The 22,967-nt window shown below is 39.9% G+C and overlaps 1 protein-coding gene across 1 annotated transcript in view; it reads left to right on the top strand.

Moving 5' to 3' along the window:
• Nucleotides 1-3,035: 3,035 nt before the first annotated feature.
• The window catches only part of UBE2G1 (ubiquitin conjugating enzyme E2 G1), an 88,026-nt gene continuing 68,094 nt past the window's right edge, over nucleotides 3,036-22,967 (top strand). The window contains exon 1 of the mRNA XM_070478899.1: nucleotides 3,036-3,421. Within this exon, the coding sequence (XP_070335000.1) occupies nucleotides 3,376-3,421 (46 nt within the window). The 5' untranslated portion in view covers nucleotides 3,036-3,375. The remainder of the gene's footprint in view (nucleotides 3,422-22,967) is intronic.

The raw sequence follows: 22,967 nt of genomic DNA, 5'->3' as shown, positions 1-22,967 counted from the left end.
CTCCTCCCTTCCCCTCCTCTCCCCAAGACTAAGCAGGTTGCAGCCAATGGAGGCAGTTCAGTTTTTAATATCAAAACAGCAAAACACAAAAAAGGAAGTTGAGAGACCTTACTCTTGACTATCCAAGTCACATGAGAGCCTTCTTCACATCCCATAACCCTATGCCTTGCACAAAGTGGACAATAAATTTCAAGCAGCCAACAAAAATAAAACAAAACATAAATTTTCCTTTATAAGCTTGATTGCTTTTAAAAATAATTTTTATATACCAGGAAAATGCAGACTATCTCATTATTCTAAGCTTATTTCTGTATGAAAACAACCATTCTATCACCACAAAGCTCACTGTGAACACAGTGAATTAAAAAAGAAAACATCCTATAGACATATGAATGCATGTTGAAATACCAAAAGTAACAACAACAGCAAAAATCCTAAGACTATCCAGAGAAGAAAAAGAAAAGGTCAGTGACAATAGAATAAGAATCAACAGCAACACTGGACGCTAAAAGACAATGGACCAACGCTTTCACATTTTTGAAGAAAATGTATTTGATTTTAGACAAAATTCTATACCCAGCTAAACTGGCACTTAATTATAGCTGTTTAAAATAACGGCATTTTCCTAACATTATTATAATGTTTGAAAATCTGCCTCATGTGTACTCATCAGAAGTTATGTGATAATATTCTCCAGCAAAAGAAGGGAGTAAACAAAAAAGAATTACACTCGATCCAGGATGCAGTAGATTCAGCACCCAAGGAGAGCAGCCATACGGAAGTCCTAAGGAGAATTCTATGTAGTAAGCACAGCCTAAAGCAACCAGCCCAGGTTAGAGGGTAATATAGAGACTTTTAGGAGGGAAATTTCTGAGAAAAAGGGCTTGGTAGGATACTTAGTGCAATAGCACTGGGATGGGAATGGGAAGGGAAGGATTATAATCAAGATACTGCCAGAAAACAATATAATTTGAAATGCTAGTCCTCCAAAAAAAAAAAAAACAACAAATCTGTATAAGGAATAAACATAATCTATTATAGTATTTGGCTCTCCTATTCAACATTTGGGCTTCCCAGGTGGCACTAGTGGTAAAGAACACACCCGCCAATGCAGGAGACATAAGAGAGACAAGTTCGACTCCTGGGTTGGGAAAATCCCCTGGAGAAGGAAATGGCAACCCATTCCACTGTTTTTGCCTGGAGAATCTCATGGATAGAGGAGCCTGGTGGGCCACAGTCCATAGGGTCACAAAGCGTTGGACATGACTGAAGTGACTTAGCATGCATGCACATTCAACATTTAAGAAGTCACAATAGTGTAAAAATCATTTATTGATATATATAAATATGATAATTAAATGATTTAGGAGAGTAAAAGATGGAAAGTAGCATGTCAGTTAAATTCTTATCAGTTACAGTAAAAATAAATATATAATGTCTAAAATGGATAAATCAAGAAAAAGCATTATTTCATTTAGAATAAATGAAGGTAACTACCAGAAGAAACTACTAAAAGAGTTAAAAAGGATTGCCTGTGGTAAGCAGGATTTAGGAATGAGGAAGGAACTATGTGAGAAAGATGTTTTTTGTTTAATACCCCTCCCCTCCATGTTTGCTTTTCACAAGAATCCTTAATACACTGATTATGAACTGTATATTTGCTTTTTTGATAAAAGTAAAAATTTACTTAAAAAGAAAGATTTTCTTGGTCCAGAAAGGAGGGTTAGTGTCAGAAATGGATTTTTTTTTTCTTTCTGGGTAAAGCTAAAGAATCTTTAGAGTCCCTGACAGGCTGGAATTTGTTCTAGGTGAGGGAAGAAACCATGTTGCAGCCAAGCAGAATTTCTGATAACCTGCCTGAAGAGATCTCAGAGAAAGGGAACAATTCTCCAAGACTACAGCTATTTGTGGTTTATCTTCTCACTCTAGACAGTCATATTCCAACCCTATTTAAAAATGTTTCCCCTTAAAGAGAGTCCTTCAAATGGGGTAAATGTTAGGCTTCACAAAATCTGGTTTAGCTTCTTGGAGTTGTCTCCCACAGGAGTCCAAACTTACTCCTTTTTATTAAATGGTTGATTTATGTTTTTATTCAGATTGTTTATTTGTTCTTTTTAATTCTTGTTCTTGCGGGGAGAGTGAGCACAGTTTTTTCAGTAATTTTTGGAATCAATAAACTGTATTAGAACCTGCTCCTTCTCTAACTACCTTACCTGGAGCTCAGAGACTGTAAGCCCTTGGAGGCGAGGAACAGAGCCTTCCAGTTCAGGTATAATGTTAATGCGGCTTTAATATATATTCGTTGAAGGAACAAATACAAATCTGAGTGCCATTAGGTATCATTTTTTCCTTCTGCTTTGTCTGTTTATTGAGACTCGGTGTTATGCAAGGCAGAGGGCTGTGGGAATAAGGGTGAGAGGAGGTAGAGTGATTTTTTTCCAAACTTTAGATCCCGCATTCGACTTTACATAATAGATGCCTTTCTGGACATTTTGTACTGCGTATATCAGATTTTACTAATCTCAGCTCACTTTACACATAGAGATTATTAACGATGTTTAAAATTTTGTACTATGAGATGTAGAGCATTTTACTTGAAGAATCTTTCTGTGTATTTTTCTGTAAAGTGAATTACCAGCATATATGAAGTCTATTTTGGGGGTGTGCTTAAAATGGGGCACACCAGTACTAAGTTCGGCTTTAACAATGACTAACTCACACACCCTGTGTGCTGTTGGGCGCTCGCCAGCAACTAGCCACCTATCACTTCTCTTGGCCCCTTCTCTCCGTGCTGACCACCTGCTTCGACTCGGAGGCGGCGTCTTGACCCTCCGCGACCTCTCCGTCATGGCGTCCGCGGGGCGTCTGCCGCCTGGGCCAGGCACTTGGCGGGCGGCGACCTTCCCAAGATGGCGGCGGCAGAGGCCACTGCGCGTAGGGGGCGGGGTTCCGCCTCCGGAGGCGGAGCAGTAGGCAGAAGGGTCGGCCTAGCGGGCGGGCTGCTTCCGAAGTAGGCAGCCCCAGCGCGCCTGCGCGGAGCGGCCCTGCGCGCTGTGAGGCTGTGGCGGGGGAAGGCACCGGTGGGGCCGACGGGCGGGTAGAAGGAGGGAAGCGGGCGAGCGAAGTCCCAGTGCGCGCCGCGGCGGCACGGGTACCCTCCCCTTCCGGGCGTGAGGCGCTGTGAGGAAAGCTGAAGCGAGCGGACTCGCACCGGCAGCGAGGCGCCGCTACCGCCGCCACAGCCCAGCCTCCCTCGGCTTCGGCGCTCCCGTCGTGGGGGCCCGGGTTCCTCAGCACACCCAGCTCCAGCAGCTCCGGAGCCAGTGCCCAGTCCTTCGGAAGCCCCGGCGCCAGCCCGGGCCCTTGGCGGGGAGGATGACGGAGCTGCAGTCGGCACTGCTGCTGCGAAGACAGCTGGCAGGTGAGCGAGCGGGCGGCGGGGCGGCGGGCCGGGCCGCGATCGCGGCAAGCAGCTGCCCGCTTCTCCCCTCCTCCCGGGCGCTCCCGGGCTGGCGGGCCGGACGGTCGAGGGGAGCGGCAGGCTCCGGCGAGATCGGGCGCGGGCCTGCGAGAGTGGGGAGCCCGGGCGCCGGTCCGGGCCGGGCCCATCACTCCTTCCCCGGCTTTCCTAGGGTGTTGGGGGCGGGGACGCGCCCCGGACGGGGCCTGGCACCCCCGGGGAGGGAGGGGAGCTTGTCCCCTCCCCCACTGTTCGGTGGGACGTTGCGGGGGAGGGGCTGTGGGTCCCCCGTCCCGGCGGACCCTCCCTGGAGGGGCGGGTCCGGGCTCAGGTGCGCCCGAGACCGCTGGACCCCCCGAGGCAGGTAGAGCATCTGGGCCCGGCCGGCTGTGCGTCGCGGGCTTGGCTGTCCGAGCCGCGGGCGGGCAGTCGGGGGCCGGGTGGGCGAGAGGAACTGGCCGCGGGGCGGATAGGTGAGGCGCGCCAAACTTCTGCCCGGGCAGCGCTGGGTCCGCGTAGTTGTGGCGGACAACAAAAGCGCCGGCCTCTGCGGCCTGGTCGCTGGCTCACGGGGTCTGAGAGCCCGGCGGGGAGCGGGACGCCGCCTCGCCTGCCTCCGCCTGGCACGGGCTCCGGCTGCGCCGCCCGGCTGGGGGAGGGTAGGAGCGGGCCGAGCAGAGAGCCGCTCGCTGGCCAGCTCGGGGCTTTGTGCTCCGAGCGATTCTGGCTCCTGTGCAGGCCTGCGGGGCCCCGGGGCTGCGGCCCGCGGGCTTTGGCTTGGGGCGGCGGCCGTGTCTGTCTCCCCTGAGGTGCCTGTGTTCCCCCTCCCCCATTGTCCCGGCCTCCGGCCGTTTGCGGCTTCCAGGTTGACTTTTTAGGGGGTTGGCTCCGAGTCTGCTAGGACTGTGTGAGCGGAGCATGCGCATTGGAGACGTACGTGTGCGGAGTGGAAGAGGGGGAGTTGAGTTGGTGGCTTCACAATGCCTCCCCACGTGCTGCCAGATTTAAAGAGAAATGAACCAGCAGTTACCTTCTGCCCAACGCCCGGCGGCTGTCCTCGATTCTGGCGGATATTCACCTCTCCGCTCTCCCGCCAGAGGCCCTGAGCCCTCGGCAGAACCTAGAGGCTGGAATGGACATCTGTTTTTGCAATAGGTGTACTAAGAGTTTGAGGTGTTGGTTAAATCACCTTTGTGACTTCTTAAGGAAAAGGTTGTCAGGGGCTGTTACAGGTTGTATAATTAGGTTTATTATTAGACCATGAGCAAGCAGGTTTGGACACATACTAAAGTTCTGGATGCTCAGGGGGAGTGATCTAGAGTGAATGGAGAAGTTCTGGTGATCTCTGTGTCCATAGCAAATAATGTATTGGACAAGCACTGAATGAATAACAACTTTATTGTATCTTGTAGTTGCAAACACAGCTTACTGTTCTGTGTATTTTTCTTTTTTTGGTTTGTTTCGGTGGAAGAAATTAAGATGTTCTTTTGTCTCCCTAAGAATTCCTTAATCAGAATAAATTTTAAATTATGTGGTGAACTGTTAATCAGTATTAAAGTATTAAAACTACTCAACTCTTACATAATGTGACAGGTGTATATATATACATATATATATATATTTAAAGGTGTAAAAGAAGTTAAGCAGTTGCTCTGAAAGTAAAGTATGACTAATAACAGTGTTAACAGTAGCAGTATTTAAAAATTCTTTCCAAACTACTTGTGAACAGACTTTAAATTTTGATAGCCCCTTGGTTCAGTTTTGCACTCTTAAAGATTAATCCTAAATATTGATAAAGACATTTTCCAAAACGCTTTCTTAATGGATGACTTTTTGTTAAGGCTTACCAAGATATGCTTTAAGTTTGGAGGACAGAATGATTTAGTTTGTAATCTTTCATGCCTTATTATAAAATTACTTGGCTGCAGATTACTTTTCTTCTCGATCAGAAAGAAGGACTGTTAATATTTTCTTAAGTTTTTGAAGGATATTAATTAACATACTCAGAATGTATAAAGTAGGCCAAGGCCAGTGCATTAAGAGAAGTGTGAAAATATCAAGTTTATTGGAAAGACTTGATAATTACATACTGAAATAAAGGCCCTATTTAGTCTTTAGTAGTACATTGAGCTTTTTGATTCTTCAGATATCATTTGAAAACAGGAAAAATATTAAACTGTAATAGCTTGAACTTTTGGAAGGCTTAATACTAAATGCTTTAAAAATCTTGTAATGTATTGAACTGAGTAGACACTCAAACCTAAGCCATTCTAGGTGGTAGAATTTTGGAAACTTACAACAGTGGCCAACAGTGGTTAGTTTACTAAGCCCCTAGTCTCCCGGTCCTTAAGGATTTTACTTCATTTCTTGAGGGGAGAATTTGTTGTATGGGTGTGTTTTGTTTTCTTGGTAATTGTAATGAAGAACCCGGTTATTTTGAGAGTGACGTGGAATGGTTCCTTGGGTTGCAGTTATTGTGGGGCAGGCCTATATACTATGTAGTGGAATGTTCAGCAGTCTTCTTGGCTGCCACCCACCAGATGCCAGTAGTATACCTCCTCAGTTGTGACAACCCGGAGTGTCTCTATTGCCAGATGTCCCCCGAGGGCAAAGTCATCCGAGGTAGTAAAACCTCTGGTTTAAGGTGTTTTAGTTAAGACCAGAAAGGCCACTGTGAAGCAAGTAAGAAATAGATTCATGAAATCAGATAGATTGTGTTTCTTTGTGGGTATTATTAGACCATGACTTACTCCTTTGTGAATTCAGCAGTCACAGTTCAGCTTTCGCAGTATATAATGATAAATACTAAGAAATCCCACAGCGAAAGAGATGATTTAAATTTTTCAAAAAGGTATTATAAGCACTGGTTAAAAATACAAAGAGTATAGAAAAGGTATCGTCTTTCCACCCTTGACTCAGACTACTTTTTTTTTTTTTTTTTGAAGCAACCATGATTGATAGTTTCTTGTGTGTTTCAGTCCAGTCACTCAGTCGAGTCCAACTCTGTGACCACATGGACTGCAGCACACCGTGGGGTCTTGTGTGTTTATATGGGCTAATGTTTACTGAGGACTAGCATGTACCTGGAATTGTGCTGAGAGCTTTATGTATATTATCTCATTTAATCCTCCTAATAAGGAAATTGAGGCTAAGAGAGTTTAAATTACTTATCTAAGGTCACACAGGTAGTAAGTGGTGCTGCTGGATTCATATTCAGGACCTTTGTATTAGAGGCTTTATTTTTAATTTGCAGTGTTGTCTTCCAGGGAGCAGCAATTTAATATAACTGTAAAATATGGTTTTATAAATTTAAATATTCAAGGTTAATTTATCCAGTAACTACCAAAATGTTTGGGGGAATATTCCCATCTTAATAAAACTTTATGCACAAAATAATGCACCCTACAATCTAAGTGATATTCTTAAGGTAATCATAAAAGGAAGTTTTAGCCATTGTTAGTTTAGGAGCAGCATTCTGCTTATGTCATTGGTTGAAAGCAGCACTAAGCTTTTTGGTGTTAGCAGTTAACCTGGAGAAAATGAATTGTACTAATTGGTCTTATTCCCTTCTCTAACTATACTAACTTTTACTTTATGACAAGCATTTATAAAGAATAAGAGAATAGAGAATTTTTTTTTAAGATCACTTGCGTTTTTTTAACATTGACAACATAGATTTTCAGTAGTTGCTTTCTCATAGGCACCTGTCATTCCAGAACTAGGAAGAAGAATCTCTATGCAGTAACAATAAATAAATTGAACTCCTTTTATCATAGAAAGTTTGGTTGTATATTTTAAAGTAGTCTGGAACATTCCCATATCTATCTCCTTGGCTACCCATGTAAGTAAGTTGTGATGAATTATATGTGTTTCTCAGACTTAATGTGCAACAAAATCACATGGGAGTATGTTAAAAATACAGATTCCTGGCCTTACCTCCACAGAATCTTAGTCTACATGTCCAGATGGGGCCCAACAAAGCCCAGTCTTTAAAGCAGTTTTTTTTGTTGACTGTGGAACTGTGTTTTGAACCCCACACTTTAACAGTTGCTCTAAGCTCATCCCCCTGGAGGGCCTTCTGCAGGTAGTACCGTTCCTGGTTTTTGTGCGGTGCTGTGTTTCATTACCCTGGTGTTCATAGGATATTGAAAGAATGCTCTTTAAAAGGAGGAATTAGATTTAATATTTCTTTTTTTTATTTAATATTTCTTACTGGCCTTTCTAGAATGTATTGGCACTGTGACATAAAATTTCACTAGTAATCTTGAACAAGAAAAAATAGAGTACTAATTATTGAAAGGGACCACCCTAGTGGTAGAAGAATCTAAGTTGATGAGCACAATATTAATATTCTTAATGGTTGTAAACGCACATATTTAGAAATGGAAGAAAAGTCTAAAAGTAAGCCTTATATTGCATCAAATTACTATTTATTTTAATAGAGTTTGGGGAATTTTTAATTCCAGAAATTATTACACTGTTCCAGATATAATGCAGCTACTATATGCTGTCAGAAAAAAAGTATAAACCAAACATTGTGGTTGAAGAAGGGGTGTTGATGACTTATAATCCCTGTAGTGGAGGGGGAGCATCAAGGAATTAAGCATCTAATGTTATGTTACAGAATTTTATTTCAAAATATATACATATACATATTTTAAATCATTTTGTGTATACCTTACATACAGTGTTATGTGTCAGTTCTATCTCAGTAAAGCTGGGGGGAAAATCTTTAATTCTTAACATTAACGAGTAAATATTTTAAGTTGTAATTTCTGTTACTCAGTGAATATTTTTGATATATAATGCAATTTAGTTTTTTACAAGTATTGGTAGTTTAAAATAAATGCTAGTTTAATTTTAAATTTAGAATGAAACATACTTTCTATATTTGTGTAACGGTTGATCTCACTTTCTCAAGTACTACTGACTATATTAAAATGTTGAGGTAGACATTTGTTTACCTATAATTTGTACATATTAGTTTATTAGTATAATCTGTACTTACTGTAAAGTAGTATTAAAGTATATGGTTTTATTATATAGTTTATATAAGTTAATATACTTTATATTTGGTGATATGTGTGTATATAATGGTGATGTTGTGTGTGTTAGTCGCTTAGTTGTGTCCGACTCTTTGCAACCCCATGGACTATAGCCTGCCAGGGTCCTCTGGAATTCTCCAGGCAAGAATACTGGAGTGGGTTGCAGTTTCCTTCTCCAGGGAATGGAATCTTCCTGACCCAGGGTTAGAACCTTGGTCTCCTGCATTGCAGGCAGATTTCTTACCATCTGAGCTATAGGGAAGTCCTAAACATTACTTAAGTATTAATAGAGTGATATCGAGTATGGAAAACCTGAAAATCCTTTCACTGCCTCAATATTATTGTTGCTTTTTGACTTTTCAGGTGAACTGTGTTTGCATGTATCAAGATTTTCGATCCTTGGGTTATTTGATCTTGTTTACTTTAGTGCAGATTTTATTGAGCAGGGAATGCTAGTTTATTGTAAATGTAGCATGGCTATGCTTTTGCTTCAAGTAAATAAAATGCTAAGCATTCTTTTGTTTTAATGGACTGACTTCAATTTAGGATGAAGAATTTTTCATTTCTAGATTATTGAGAAGTATTTTTGTTAGAATTTAAAACACTAGTTGTCCTCCAAAAATCTGTTTAACAGCACCTTTGACTACTTTGTAGGAAATAACTTTTCAGAGAAGAAAGAATAGTATTAATATATGCTTATGGAACCATTCTGGCCAAGCAAACATAATATAGTTATATTTGGTTGAAGGCATTACAGCTACAGAAAATTACAGATAAGAAAAAGCGAATATTTTGCAAATTTTGGTAATGAATGTGAATTTTTGGTATGAACAGATAAATGAGGGAATAAGAATAAAATGCATCTTTAGGAAATTAGATGTTATCTCTGTGTGTATGTATATACATATGTATATGTTAAAATATAGCATTAAAATTTTTTATGCCCTAGTTCAAGATACTGTTGACTAATTCAGGTAAATCAGATTTTGCTTTTTCAGCTGTGCTATGCTTGTAGAATCTTAGTTCCCTGACCAGGGATTGAAGCTGTGTCCTTGGCAATGAAAGTGCAGATCCTGACCACTGGACAGCCAGGGAATTTACTAAGTCAGTTTTTTTATCCATGCTGTTCCCTTGATAGAGTCTGGCCCTCAGAGAAACTGCTAGGAAAAATTCTGTAATTTATTGCTGTTGCGGTAAACATGTGTACTTCTCTTTATGATGTTAAGTCCTAGAAAATTTTTGAAAAGTTAATTTTTGTAAGTAGAAATGTTTACCTTTTATTAATGTGTTTATACTTTTAATTAATTATCAATTTTCTATTCTTATATAAGATAGATCTTAACTAAGAGTTTATGTTTCATGACAAAGTAATTCTAGGCAAGGTAGACCTGGCACCAAAAGCATGATCTATACAAGGTAGTATTGGTAAACTGGACATCATCAAAGTAAAAAAAAAAAAACTTCTGTTTGTGAAACACAAAAGAAAAGGCAGACTGTAGACTGGAAGAACAAAATTACCAACTATCTGACAGAGGGTAATTCTAGAAAATATAGACCTCTTTAAAACTCAACAGTAAAAGAAAATGAACAGTCTGTTAAGAAAATAGGCAAAAGACATGTACAGACATTTCAGCTGGTAAATAAGCAAATAAAAAGACGTTCAATATCATTAAACACTGGGGAAATGTAAATTGAAACCACTGAGGTATCACCACATACCTATTTAGAATAGCTAAATTAAACCAAGTTAACACCACATGCTGGACAGGAGAAACAGAAAAACTTCATCTCTCACGTGTTGCTGGTGGGAATGTAAAATGGTACAGCCGCTATGGAAACAGTTTGCAGTTTCTTATAAGACTAAATATACACTTATCATACAACCCATCAAATACACACTTGGGCATTTATTTTAGAGAAATGAAAACTTATATCCTTATAAAAACTTATCTGCAAATGTTCATAGTGACTTTATTAGTAATAACTGAAAACTGGAAACAACGCAGATGTCCTTCAATGGGTGAGTAAACTGTGGTGCATCCATACTATGGAATATGCTACTCAAATAATAAGAAGCATACTGTTGATACACAAAACAACTTGAATGATCTCAAGGGAATTATGCTGAATGAAAAAAAGCTAATCTCAAAAGGTTGCCTACTTTGTGATTCCATTTATATAAAATTCTTTTTTTGATGTAAAAACCAAAAATGACAGTCGACCATTTTTCAGTGTATGGTTCAGTGTTAAGTATATTCACAGTGTTGTAAAAAAAAAAAAAAACCCTCCATAACTCTTTCATTTTGAAAAAATTGAAATTCAGTAGGCAACTCTCCCTTTCCACCTTGACCCCAGCCACTGCTAACCACCATTTTACAGTTTCTCTGCATTTGATTCATATGAGTCAATTCATACAGTATTTGTCTTTCTGTGACTGGCTTGTTAGTGTAAGGTATGTTGTAGCATATGGCAGGATTTCCATCCTTTTAATGCTAAATAATACTCCCTTGTGTGTATGTGTACCACATTTTGTTAATCCATTCACCTGTAGGTGGATTTGGGTTGCTTTCATCTCCTGTGATTATTGCTGCCATGCATGTGGGTGTGTGATATCTCTTCAAAACCCTGCTTTCATTTCTTTTGAATGTATAGCTGGAAGTGGGATTGCTAGTTCATGTGGTAGTTCTATTTTTTAAAAATAAACTTTATTTTTAGAACAGTTTTATTTTTTATTTTATTTTTTAAGTTAATTTCATTTCTTGGCCTTGCTGCGAAGCTTGTGAAATCTTAATTCCCCCACCCAGGATTGAACCTGAACTCTGACAGTGAAAATGTGGAGTCCTAACTACTGGACAGCCAGGGAATTCCCTTTAGAGCAGTTTTAGATTCACAGCAATCTTTCTGTTCTATTTTTCATTGTGCTGTACAACTGTATATCAAAATAAAACGTTTAAAAAAGCCACTTGTAAAAAAAAAAAAGTGACTTGTAACCAGAGCATTTTTATCAGTCTTTTTTCATGTAAAGAACTCCTTTTTATTAATAAACTTACTGTCATACTTAGATATGCCTGCAGTGTGCCTGTAGTGCCACCTGCAATTTGGGAGACCTGGATTTGATCCTAGGGTTGGGAAGATTCCCCTGGAGAAGGGAAAGGCTTACTTGCTCCAGTATTCTGGGGTGGAGTCCATGGGGTCACAAAGAGTCCTGACAGGACTGAGAGACCTCACATCATACTTAGAAATGTAGCAACATAGTTGCCATATTAACACTTTCAAGGAATAGGAAGTTGCAATTAAGAGAAATCTATAGTTTGAGGTAGAAATTCCATCTTAATTTTAAATAATCTTTGTTTAAACTTCTTGCACTGTTTTTTGGAAAATGGGAGAAAGGATCAATATAAAAGCTCATTTATTGAGCACTTCTGTTCAGTTGCATTGAGAAACGCTGAGGGAATTCAAAAGATAGTTGACCTGGTATTCTTGCCTTGAGGTGCTACATTTAATAGACGTTGATGGACATGTACACAAAGTTAAAATGCTGTCAGTTCAGTTGCTCAGTCGTGTCCGACTGTTTGTGACCCCATGGACTGCAGCACGCCAGGCCTCCCTGTCCATCACCAACTCCAGGAGTCCACCCAAACTCATGTCCATTGAGTCAGTGATGCCATCCAACCATCTCATGCTCTGTTGTCCCTTTCTCCTCCTGCCCTTAGTCTTTCTCAGCATCAGGGTCTTTTCCAATGAGTCAGTTCTTCTCATCAGGTGGCTAATGTATTGGAGTTTCAGCTTCAGCATCAGTCCTTCCAGTAAACACCCAGGACTGATCTCCTTTAGGATGGACTGGTTGGATCTCCTTGCAGTCCAAGGGACTCTCAAGAGTCTTCTCCAACACCACAGTTCAGAAGCATCAATTCTTTGGCGCTCAGCTTTCTTTACAGTCCAACTCTCACATCCATACATGACTACTGGAAAAACCATAGCTTTGGCTAGACTGACCTTTGTTGACAAAGTAATGTCTCTGGTTTTTAATATGCTATCAAGGTTGGTCATAACTTTCCTTCCAAGGAGTAAGCGTCTTTTAATTTCATGGCTACAGTCACCATCTGCAGTGATTTTGGAGCCCAAGAAAATAAAGTCTGTCACTGTTTCCACTGTTTCCCCATCTATTTGCCATGAAGTGATGGGACCGGATGCCATGATCTTTGTTTTCTGAATGTTGAGCTTTAAGCCAACTTTTTCACTCTCCTCTTTCACTTTCATCAAGAGGCTCTTTAGTTCTTCACTTTCTGCCATAAGGGTGGTGTCATCTGCATATCTGAGGTTATTGCTATTTCTCCCAGCAATCTTGATTCCAGCTTGTGCTTCCTCCAGCCCAGTGTTTCTCATGATGTACTCTGCATATCAGTTAAATAAGCAGGATGACAATATACAGCCTTGACGTACTCCCTTTTCCTATTTGGAACCAGTCTGTTGTTCCATGTCTAACTGTTGCTTTCTGACCTGCATACAGATTTCTCAAGAGGCAGGGCAGGTGGTCTGGTATTCCCATCTCTTTCAGAATTTTCCACAGTTTATTGTGATCCACACAAAGGCTTTGGCATAGTCAATAAAGCAGAAATAGATGTTTATCTGGAACTCTCTAGCTTTTTTGATGATCCAGTGGATGTTGGCAATTTGATCACTGGCTCCTCTGCCTTTTCCAAATCAGCTTGACTATCTGGAAATTCACAGTTCACGTACCTTTGAAGCCTGGCTTGGAGAATTTTGAGCATTACTTTGCTAGCATGTGAGATGAGTGCAATTGTGTGGTAGTTTGAACTTTCTTTGGCATTGCCTTTCTTAGGGATTGGAATGAAAACTGACCTTTTCCAGTCCTGTGGCCACTGCCAAGTTTTCCAAATTTGCTGGTATATTGAGTGCAGCACTTTCACAGCATCATCTTTTAGGATTTGAAATAAGTGGAATTCCATCACCTCCACTAGCTTTGTTCATAGTGATGCTTCCTAAGGCCCACTTGACTTCACATTCCAGCATGTCTGGTTGTAGGTGAGTGATCACACCATCGTGATTATCTGGGTCATGAAGATCTTTTTCGTACAGTTCTTCTGTGTATTCTTGCCACCTCTTCTTAATATCTTCTGCTTCCGTTAGGTCCATACCATTTCTGTCCTTTATTGAGCCCATCTATGCATGAAATGTTCCCTTGGTATCTCTAATTTTCTTGAAGAGATCTCCAGTCTTTCCCATTCTATTATTTTCCTCTATTTCTTTGCACTGACCACCGAGGAAGGCTTTCTTATCTCTCCTTGCTGTTCTTTGGAACTCTGCATTCAAATGGGCGTATCTTTCCTTTTCTTCTTTGCTTTTTGCTTCTCTTTTCACAGCTATTTTTAAGGCCTCCTCAGACAGCCATTTTACTTTTTTGCATTTCTTTTTTTGGGGATGGTCTTGCTCCCTGTCTTCTGTACAATGTCACGAACCTCTGTCCATAGTTCATCAGGCAGTCTATCAAATTGAGTCCCTTAAATCTATTTCTCACTTCCACTGTATAATCATAAGGGATTTGATTTAGGTTATACCTGAAAGGTCTAGTGGTTTTCACTACTTTCTTCAATATAATGCTGTATATGTACATAAGCACAAGTGGAAGGAGCAGAAAGACTGAGGAAGGAGTATTAATTATGGGAGGGTACAGTGAAGCCTGGGAAATCATAGGGAAGGAGCTATAATTTGGATATAGCAGAATCAAGATGTCAGTTCTTTAAGAGCATTAACTTATTAAATATTTAAAAATTCTTGACATTTATCAGTGTAGAAAATTAGTAATTAGAACTACTTAACATGACACAAATCTAATGTTGAGAGACTTAAAACAAATGAGGTGTTTGGAAATGCTGGGATGGATAAAGCACAAACTGGAATCAAGATTGCGGGAGAAATATCAATAACCTCAGATACGCAGATGACACCACCCTTATGGCAGAAAGCAAAGAGGAACTAAAGAGCCTCTTGATGAAAATGAAAGAGGAGAGTGAAAAAGTTGGCTTTAAAACTCAACATTCAGAAAACAAAGATCATGGCATCCGGTCCCATCACTTCATGGCAAATAGATGGGGAAACAGTGACAGACTTTTATTTTCTTGGGCTCCAAAATCGCCACATATGGTGACTGTAGCCATGAAATTAAGAGATGCTTGCTCCTTGGAAGAAAAGCTATAACCAACCTAGACAGCATATTAAAAACCGGAGACATTCCTTTACCGAAAAGGTTGGTCTAGTCAAAGCTATGGTTTTTCCAGTAGTCATGTATGGATGTGAGAGTTGGACAGTAAAGAAAGCTGAGTGCTGAAGAATTGATGCTTCTGAACTGTGGTGTTGAAGAAGACTCTTGAGAGTCCCTTGGACTGCAAGGAGATCCAACCAGTCCATCCTAAAGGAAATCAGTCCTGAATATTCATTGGAAGGACTGATGCTGAAGTTGAAACTCCAATACTTTGGCCACCTGATGCCAAGAACCGACTTATTAGAAAAGACCCTGATGCTGGGAAAGATTGAAGGTGGGAGGAGAAGGGGACAACAGAGGATGAGATGGCTCAGTGACATCACTGACTCAATGGACATGAGTTTGGGTAAACTCCGGGAGTTGGTGATGGACAGGGAAGCCTGGCATGCTGCAGTCCGTGGTGTCGCAAAGAGTCGGACATGACTGAGCGACTGAACTGAATTGATAACCCTATTGAAGATTTCCAAGAAAATAGTCTGGACACAGCTTTTGAGGGATGGCAGTAATTTGTAATTTAAGAAATTTTGTAAAGAACCTGTCTGCTTACTTACTTCATGAGTATATAAAAGTGAGAGGAGGGCAGAAAGGAAACAAGTTACTCTTCATGATCTTAGGACTTTACATATGTGGTCAAATTCAGTTCTTATAGCAAATCTGTGGAGTAAACATTATCACCTTTCTGAGATAAGGAAATTGAGGTTTGGGGCTTCCCTGGTGGCTCAGTGGTAAAGATTCCACTTGCTATGCAGGAGATACAGGTTTGATCCCTCCGTCGGGAACATCCCCTGAAGGGGGAAAGTGGCAACCTCATTTCAGTATTCTTGCCTGGAGAATTCCATGGACAGAGGAGTCTGGCAGGCTTCAGTCCATAGAGTCACAACTGAACAACTGAGCACAATTGAGGTTTTTATTATGTCTGGTATTCCCTGGAGCTAACCCTGATGGAGCTGGCTGGCAGAAATATATCTGCTAATGAAATTGAAACCCTTATCAGTGGTTTCTTTAACATTTGGGACTTCTGAGACTCCTTTGAGAATCTAGTAAACGTTAGACCTTCCCTTAGAAAAGGCACACACAGTTTTGGGTATAACTTTAGAGGGTTTTCTGATCTCTTGAGTGAGACTTCTGCACATGTAATGTCATCTCTTACATCATTCATTCAGCGAATTTGATGACAGTTTTGTGTGTTATATAGGGATGCCAAATGAATAAATTATTCTTGTATTCCAGAAACTCATAGTCTATAGAAAATTCTATCAGAGGGTTGCTTTAGAATGCTGTGCCAGAGGGAAGTCAGGGAGTGTTTGCTTCTACCTGGAGGGCTTCGGAGGAATTGGTGGCATTTGTGCTTGACTTGAAAAGGATATATAAAATTTGATCATGTAAACTTAGCAAAGTATTTAAGGCTGAGAGAGAAGCACAAGCCAGACAGATGACCTGCGCTGAAAGCAGTTCACTGTGGTTGGAGTATGTGATGAGCCGAACCAGTGGGAAAACAGTATTTGGAAAGGTTGGTTTCATTTGTGGAAGACCATAAAGATACTGAAGCACAGAATCTTACTGAGGAGGGGAGCAGTGATGTGGTCAAGGTATGTTGGACCAGTGCTTCTCCTTATCTGTGGTAAAAGACCAGGTTTAACAAATTTTCCAATTCATTATATAATGATTCTTTGAAAAACAATAAACAAATTATTAGAAAAATGAAATATAGATTCTAGTCAATACTTTATAATATTAGATTCATCAGATAAAATGACTATCATATTGCTCTCTGAGTTTCTAAATGCTTGCTCTGACTGATGGTCATGGACCAGTAAGTTTGATACACTGGCACCAGTTAATGGACCACACTTTAGCACTGCTTTGGGCAGAGTAGAGAATAATACTAGACTACAGTCTCTCCATAAGGACAAAGAGTTTTATTTTTATTAACTGACTTATCGCAGATGCCTGGAAGAGTGAAACAGCAAGCAACCAATAAATATTTATTGGATAGATTAAAATTACTGTACTAGATCCACCCGACCCCTCACCTGCCCTATTAATTTAGCACATGTGAACTGAAGCTTTTAAGGTAAAAAGTGAGACAGTTAGAAACTTCCATAAAGTAAACATTTAGTTGCTTCTGTATGGCAGGCCCTAAGGATCCAAAGATTCATGATACAATTTCCTGGCTTCCCTGTCTAGTGGAGAGTGTTGACTTTTATAAACAAATACTGGTTGATAATTAGAATAGAGTGTAGACTTTTATAAACATACTGGTTGATAATTAGAATATATATACTTCATCACATTTGTATAGACATTCTTACCCTTCTTACATTCCTGCCTTCACTTGTTTAAAGTATAGCTTTGACCAAATGGGGCTTTCCTGGTGACTCAGGGGTAAAGGATCTGCCTGAAAGGCAGAAGACCTGGGTTCGAACCCTGGGTCAGAAAGATCCCCTGGAGGAGTGCATGGCAACCCACTCCAGTATTCTTGCCTGGGAGAGCTCATGGACAGAGGAGCCTGGCAGGGCTACAGTCCATGCGGTTGCAAAGAGCTGGATAGGACTTAAGTGACTGAAGAAAAACAACAAATGTTTTAAAATGTAACTTCTAATTAATAAAATGAACATATTTATTATAGATTTGGAAAAGATAAAACATGGTACAAACATCAACCATCCCTTTGCAGCCTCTTAACATTTGATGCTTTCTTTTCATTTCATTTTGCCTTTTTTGTAAATTGAAATTCTGAAAGAAGAACCTTTAATATTAAGGATTTTAGTGAAAATCATGCTCTTCAAAGTAGAGTTTGTTAAAGTTCCTTTTACATACTGATTCTCTTTAAGAAATCTTCAAGATCAAGAAGTTCTTTTTTTCCCAAATTTATTTAGCAAGTAAATGACAGAAATTTTAAACTCAGGTCATCTTATTACCAAGACTACTGGTTTTTATACAATAGCATATTTAAACTTTGAAAACTTTGTGACTTTTGGAAGGAGAACTAATATTGCTTGTGGCCTTACCTGATATTTTGAGATTGTCTTTCTCAACTTTTGTGCTACAGGATTCTAAGACTAAAATATCTACTTCATGGCTTATGTCAGGAGGAGTGTTACTCTGAGACTTTCCTTAATACTCTTTTACCTATTATGATAATATTTATTTTTCTAAACATGAAAAATAGTGCGTAGGATGGGTTATATTGTCATCACTAGCCATGTAGGACTTTTTGGGCTTTGCTCACTTCTTTATTCAAACTGCTGTGAACATCTGTGTTGTGGTAATTCCCCAGGGAAACACTGTATTTTTCAGTGTCTCTTCTGGTTGTTTTTACATCTCTCCCTTAGGATTATACCTTTGCTGCAGTTTCTGCCCTTAGCATTTGCTTGGTGGAAAAAGAACAAAACCGTCGTTATCCAGTTTGGTTTATATTTAACTCTTGTGGGTGCAGCCGTGGCACGGGTGAGGGTGCTTTGCTTCCTGCTGCTCTCTTCAGGGTCTGAGGCATATGGTATGGCTCTTGGGGGAAGCAGTGCCACTGTGATAGGCCCCCCCCCCCAAATAAACGTGATTTTAGAAGAGTTTTAGATTTACAGAAAAATTCTAAAGATAGAGTTCCTATACACCCTGCACCCAGATTTCCCTATTATTAACACATTACATTAGTGTGGTTCATTTGTCACAATTAATGAACCTGTATTGATAGATTATTTAACTAAACTCCATACTTCATTCAAAATTCCATAGTTATTTTGGGCCATGCCGAATGGCATATGGGAATCTTAGTTCCCTGACCAGGGATCGAACCCATGTCCCTGGCAGTGGAAGCATGGAGTCTAACCCACTGGACCACCAGGGAAGCCTCGGATTTCCATAGTTTTTACCTGATACACGTTTTTCTGTTCCAGTCTCCCATCCAAGATAACCGCATTTTGCATGTAGTTGTCCTAAGTCTGGTCTGTCCTTGGCAAGTCTCTCAGCTTCCTTGTTTTTTGTGTCTTTTACAATTTCGGGGAATACCAGTCAGGTATTTTGTAGGATGTTCTTCAAACTGGAGTTGTCTAAAGTTTTTTTCTTAATTAGACTGGTGTTTTCAAAAAGAATACCACAGAGGTAAAGTGCCCTTCTCATCACATGCCAGTCGTTAACCACACAACAGTACTGGTGATGTGAACCTGGATCCTTTGTTTAATGCCGTGTTGGTCAGGTTTCTCCACTGCAAAGTTACTGTTTCTCTCTTTTCCTATCTTATCTTTGCTGCTCAATAAAGTTCAGTCCCCACTCATGTGGGAAGGAAGGACTAGGCCTCACCTCCTGAAGGGGCCACTCTCTACTTATATTATTTAGAATTCATCTGTAAGGAAGATTTGTCACTTCTCCCACTTATTTGTTAATTCAATCATTTATTCAGCATGGGCTTATATATTTTATAATTGGGAGTTAAAATATGTGTTAAGCAGGATTCTGCAGGGAAGCGGAACCAGTAGGAGGATATACAGATATATCTGTGTCATGTGATTGTAGGAACTGGCTAGTCCAAATTCTGCAGGGCTGCCTGGAAGCCTGGAGATGAGTCTGTGTTGTAGTGCAAGTCCTGAGGCAGAGTGCTGGCAGAACTTCTCTGGGGGGAGGCCAGTCGTTTTCAGAATTACGGCCTTCAGCTGAGTGGATGAGGCCCACTCACATTATGGAGGGTAATCTGCTTCACTGAAAGTCTGCTGATTTAAATTGTAATCTCACTTAAAGAAAGAAACACCTTCACAGAAACATCTGGGGTAAGTTTGACCACATAATCTGAGTACCAGAATACTAGAGTGGGTAGCCTTTCCCTTCTCCAGGGGATCTTCCCAACCCAGGGATTGAAACCGGGGTCTCATGCATTGCAGGCGGATTCTTTACCAACTGAGCTATCAGGAAAAACAGTAACTCTGCAGTGGAGAAACCTGACCAACACAGCCTTAAATTGTAATCTCATTTAAAAAAATAAACACCTTCACAGACACATCTGGGGTAAGTTTGACCACATAATCTGAGTACCATGGCCCAGGAATGTTGACATAAGTTAGTCATCATATATTTATTTTATTCTGTATATCATTACTTTTGTCCCTAAATTGTTGCAGCTTTGGTCATTGGGAATTCTTTCAGGTTCGCTCCTATGTTCCTTTGACATGCACTCAGCCTTTTAGTTTTTAAGCACTTCCTTGTTTTCTGATGACTATAGGATGTGTCAGGCCTGTCTTATATTTTCTCTGCCCCAGCCTTCAAGTCAGCTCTTTCTCCATGGATAGTATCCAGAAACCAAGATCTGAACATTGAAAGTGCTCTTAACTACTGGACTTCATTACCTTATAGGACAGAAATATACACACATACACAGATAGGTGTATTTAACTAACTTAGGTATGTACATATCTATACTGTTTCTGCATGTCCATCTATATATGTATTAAGTTATCCCTAGGTTCATGCTGATGTTTCTGATTTTTAGTGATTGTGAATGAAGCTGCTGTGAACATTAATATACAGTATTTTTTTTGTGTGGAAGTAAATTTTCAATTACCTTGAATAAATATCTAGGGTACAATTGCTAATTGTATGGCAAGACTGTTTAACTTGATAAAAAACTGCTAAATTGTCTTCCATGGTGGCTGTATCACACATTTTGTTTTAAACATGATACCATCCTAATGTGTTGTTCTGACTCTTGATTTTTCACTTAATCTTTATGTATTGGTACGTAGAAACTTATTTTATTCTTTTCAAATACAGTCTGCTATTGTATGGCTAAAACAAAATTCAGTTTTTATTAAAATGCTTATTTAAATTGTAAAAATATTGCATACTCACGACAAAAATATAAGTTCTACCAGAGAGAATAAAATGAAAAATAAGTTTCCCATCCATTCACCTCCCTCCTTTTCCTCCCCCAAAGGGAATTTATAGTTCATGCTTCTGGTTACCACAATAGTTTATATGATACCTCTTAATCCATTACTAACTTCTCACTATGAAAGATGAAGTCTTCCCTGGTGGTCCAGTGGTTAAGACTCTGCACTTCCAATGCAGGGGTCTCTGGTTCGATTCTTAGTGGAGGAACAAAGATCCCACATGTGCTGGCCTGGCCCCAAAATAAATAATTGAGGCCCCCCCCAAGATCCTTGAATAAATAATCCATTAAAAAGAAAGATGTAGCTTTAAACTCTAATTCCCTTTCTTGATTTTTGTTTTATATATGTAGCTCTTCTAATGGTTGGCTTTATTAATGATTTATCTACCTTACATAAGGGCTTCCCCTGTGGCTCAGCTGGCAAAGAATCTGCCTGCAGTGTGGGAGACTTGGGTTCAATCCCTGGGTTGAAAGATCCCCTGAAGGAGGGGAGGGAAAGGCTACCCACTCCAGTATTCTGGCCTGGAGAATTCCATGGACTGTGTAGTCCATGGGGTCGCAAAGAGCTGGACACGGCTGAGCAACTTTCACTTTCACCTTACATAAGAGTTCTTGCTATGAAAGGTAAAGAAATTAGTTCACTTACTGTTCAATGATTTCCTCCCCCCCCCATGCAGCTTTTAACTGTTTTTATGTTGTCAAGTTTTATAGCATTTACATTCTTTTTTTATAACTGAAATAATGTTTTGTCTAGTCTTAAAGAAGAACCAGAAAATGGCATTTATATAATTTGTCAGTGTATTCATTATAATACCAAATATGTTTTTGTACCTAAGTAGGCACTGTAGTTCCAGTCACTGAAACTTTGTTAATGGAGAATCTTTAAGTATCAAAGTCTTACTTCCTTCACTTTCACTTAGTTATTCTGGCTCCTATGCAACTATTGTTTTCTCATAACCCATGTTGTCCTATTTCTCGTATTTCTTAAATTTATAGATTGTATGGGAGGTGAATTTTGAGTCCTTGCGTATTGAAAAATGCCTTTATTTTGTTCTCACATTTGATAGGTTTTCTGGGAATTGAATTCTTGAGTTGAAAATTTTTTCCCCGTGGAACTTTGATGAGGTTTCATTGTAGTATCCAACATTCCTTATGAGAAGACAGTGAAGAAGAATGGCTCATGTCAGTCTAAGTTTTGTTCTTGTGTAGATAAATTTTTGAAGTTCTAAAGGATATTCTTCATACTTGGGAGTTCTGTAATTTTACCCATATGTGTCTCTTAAGTGTAAATGTTTTCCATTCATTGTTTTAGGCTCTCGGTGGGCTCTTTTAGGTTGAAGGTTTAGGTGTGTATTTAGTTCAGAAATTTCCTTCTTGTATTATTTTGTCATCGTCTACATTTCCCTGCATTGTGTTTGGAGCTCCAAACACACTAGTCAGGTGTTTGATCACTTTTCTTTGTCTCCTTATTTCCATTGTCCATTTTCTGTTTTTGTTTACTATATCATGGAGAAGATGTCCTGCACTTTTTTCCACATTAGTGACTTGGTCTTCAACCATGCCTGGTTTGTTCAGACTGGCCATTTTAATTTTCATTTGGCAATTGTATTCTTAATTTACAAGAGCTTAGTCTCTGCTCCACCTTCCCAGTGAAAGTCTATTTTTTATGATAGATTTATTGAAGCCTAATTTGCATACCATAAAATTTACTCATTTTAAGTGTACAGTCAGTATGTTTAGAGTTGTGCAGTCATCATCACAGTGTAATTTTAGAGCGTTTCTATCACGTCAGCAGGAAACCTTATGCCCATTAGAAGACACTCCCCTTTCCCAGCCCCACACCCCGGCGACTACTAAATCTACTTTCAGTCCCCATGAACTTGCCTTTTCTAGGCATGTCATGTAAATGAGATAATAAAATGTGGATTCTTTTGTTATGGCTTTTTTCACTTGGCATAGTATATATATATTTTTTTTTTGGCATAATATTTTTAAGACTGATCTGTGTTGTAGCATATATTTCAGCATCGTTTGTTAAAAACACGAAACCTACTGAATTACCTTGGAAATTTAGTTGAAAATCTGTTGACCAACCTGTTCTAGGTCTTTGGAGACTATTTATTCAGTTGTTGTTGTTGTTGTTTAGTCTCTTAAGTTGTGTCTGACTCTTTGTGACCACATGGAGTATAGCCCTCCAGGTCTCTCTGTCCGTGGGATTTCCCAGGCAGGAATATTAGAGTGGGTTGCCATTTCTTCCCCATTGATATATATGTCTGTCCTTATGCCAGTATCACAGTTTGA

The sequence above is a fragment of the Odocoileus virginianus genome, chromosome 17, assembly GCF_023699985.2.
Source record: "Odocoileus virginianus isolate 20LAN1187 ecotype Illinois chromosome 17, Ovbor_1.2, whole genome shotgun sequence".
Classification (NCBI taxonomy): Eukaryota; Metazoa; Chordata; class Mammalia; order Artiodactyla; family Cervidae; genus Odocoileus; species Odocoileus virginianus.
This window is presented reverse-complemented; position numbering and strand designations above follow the sequence as displayed.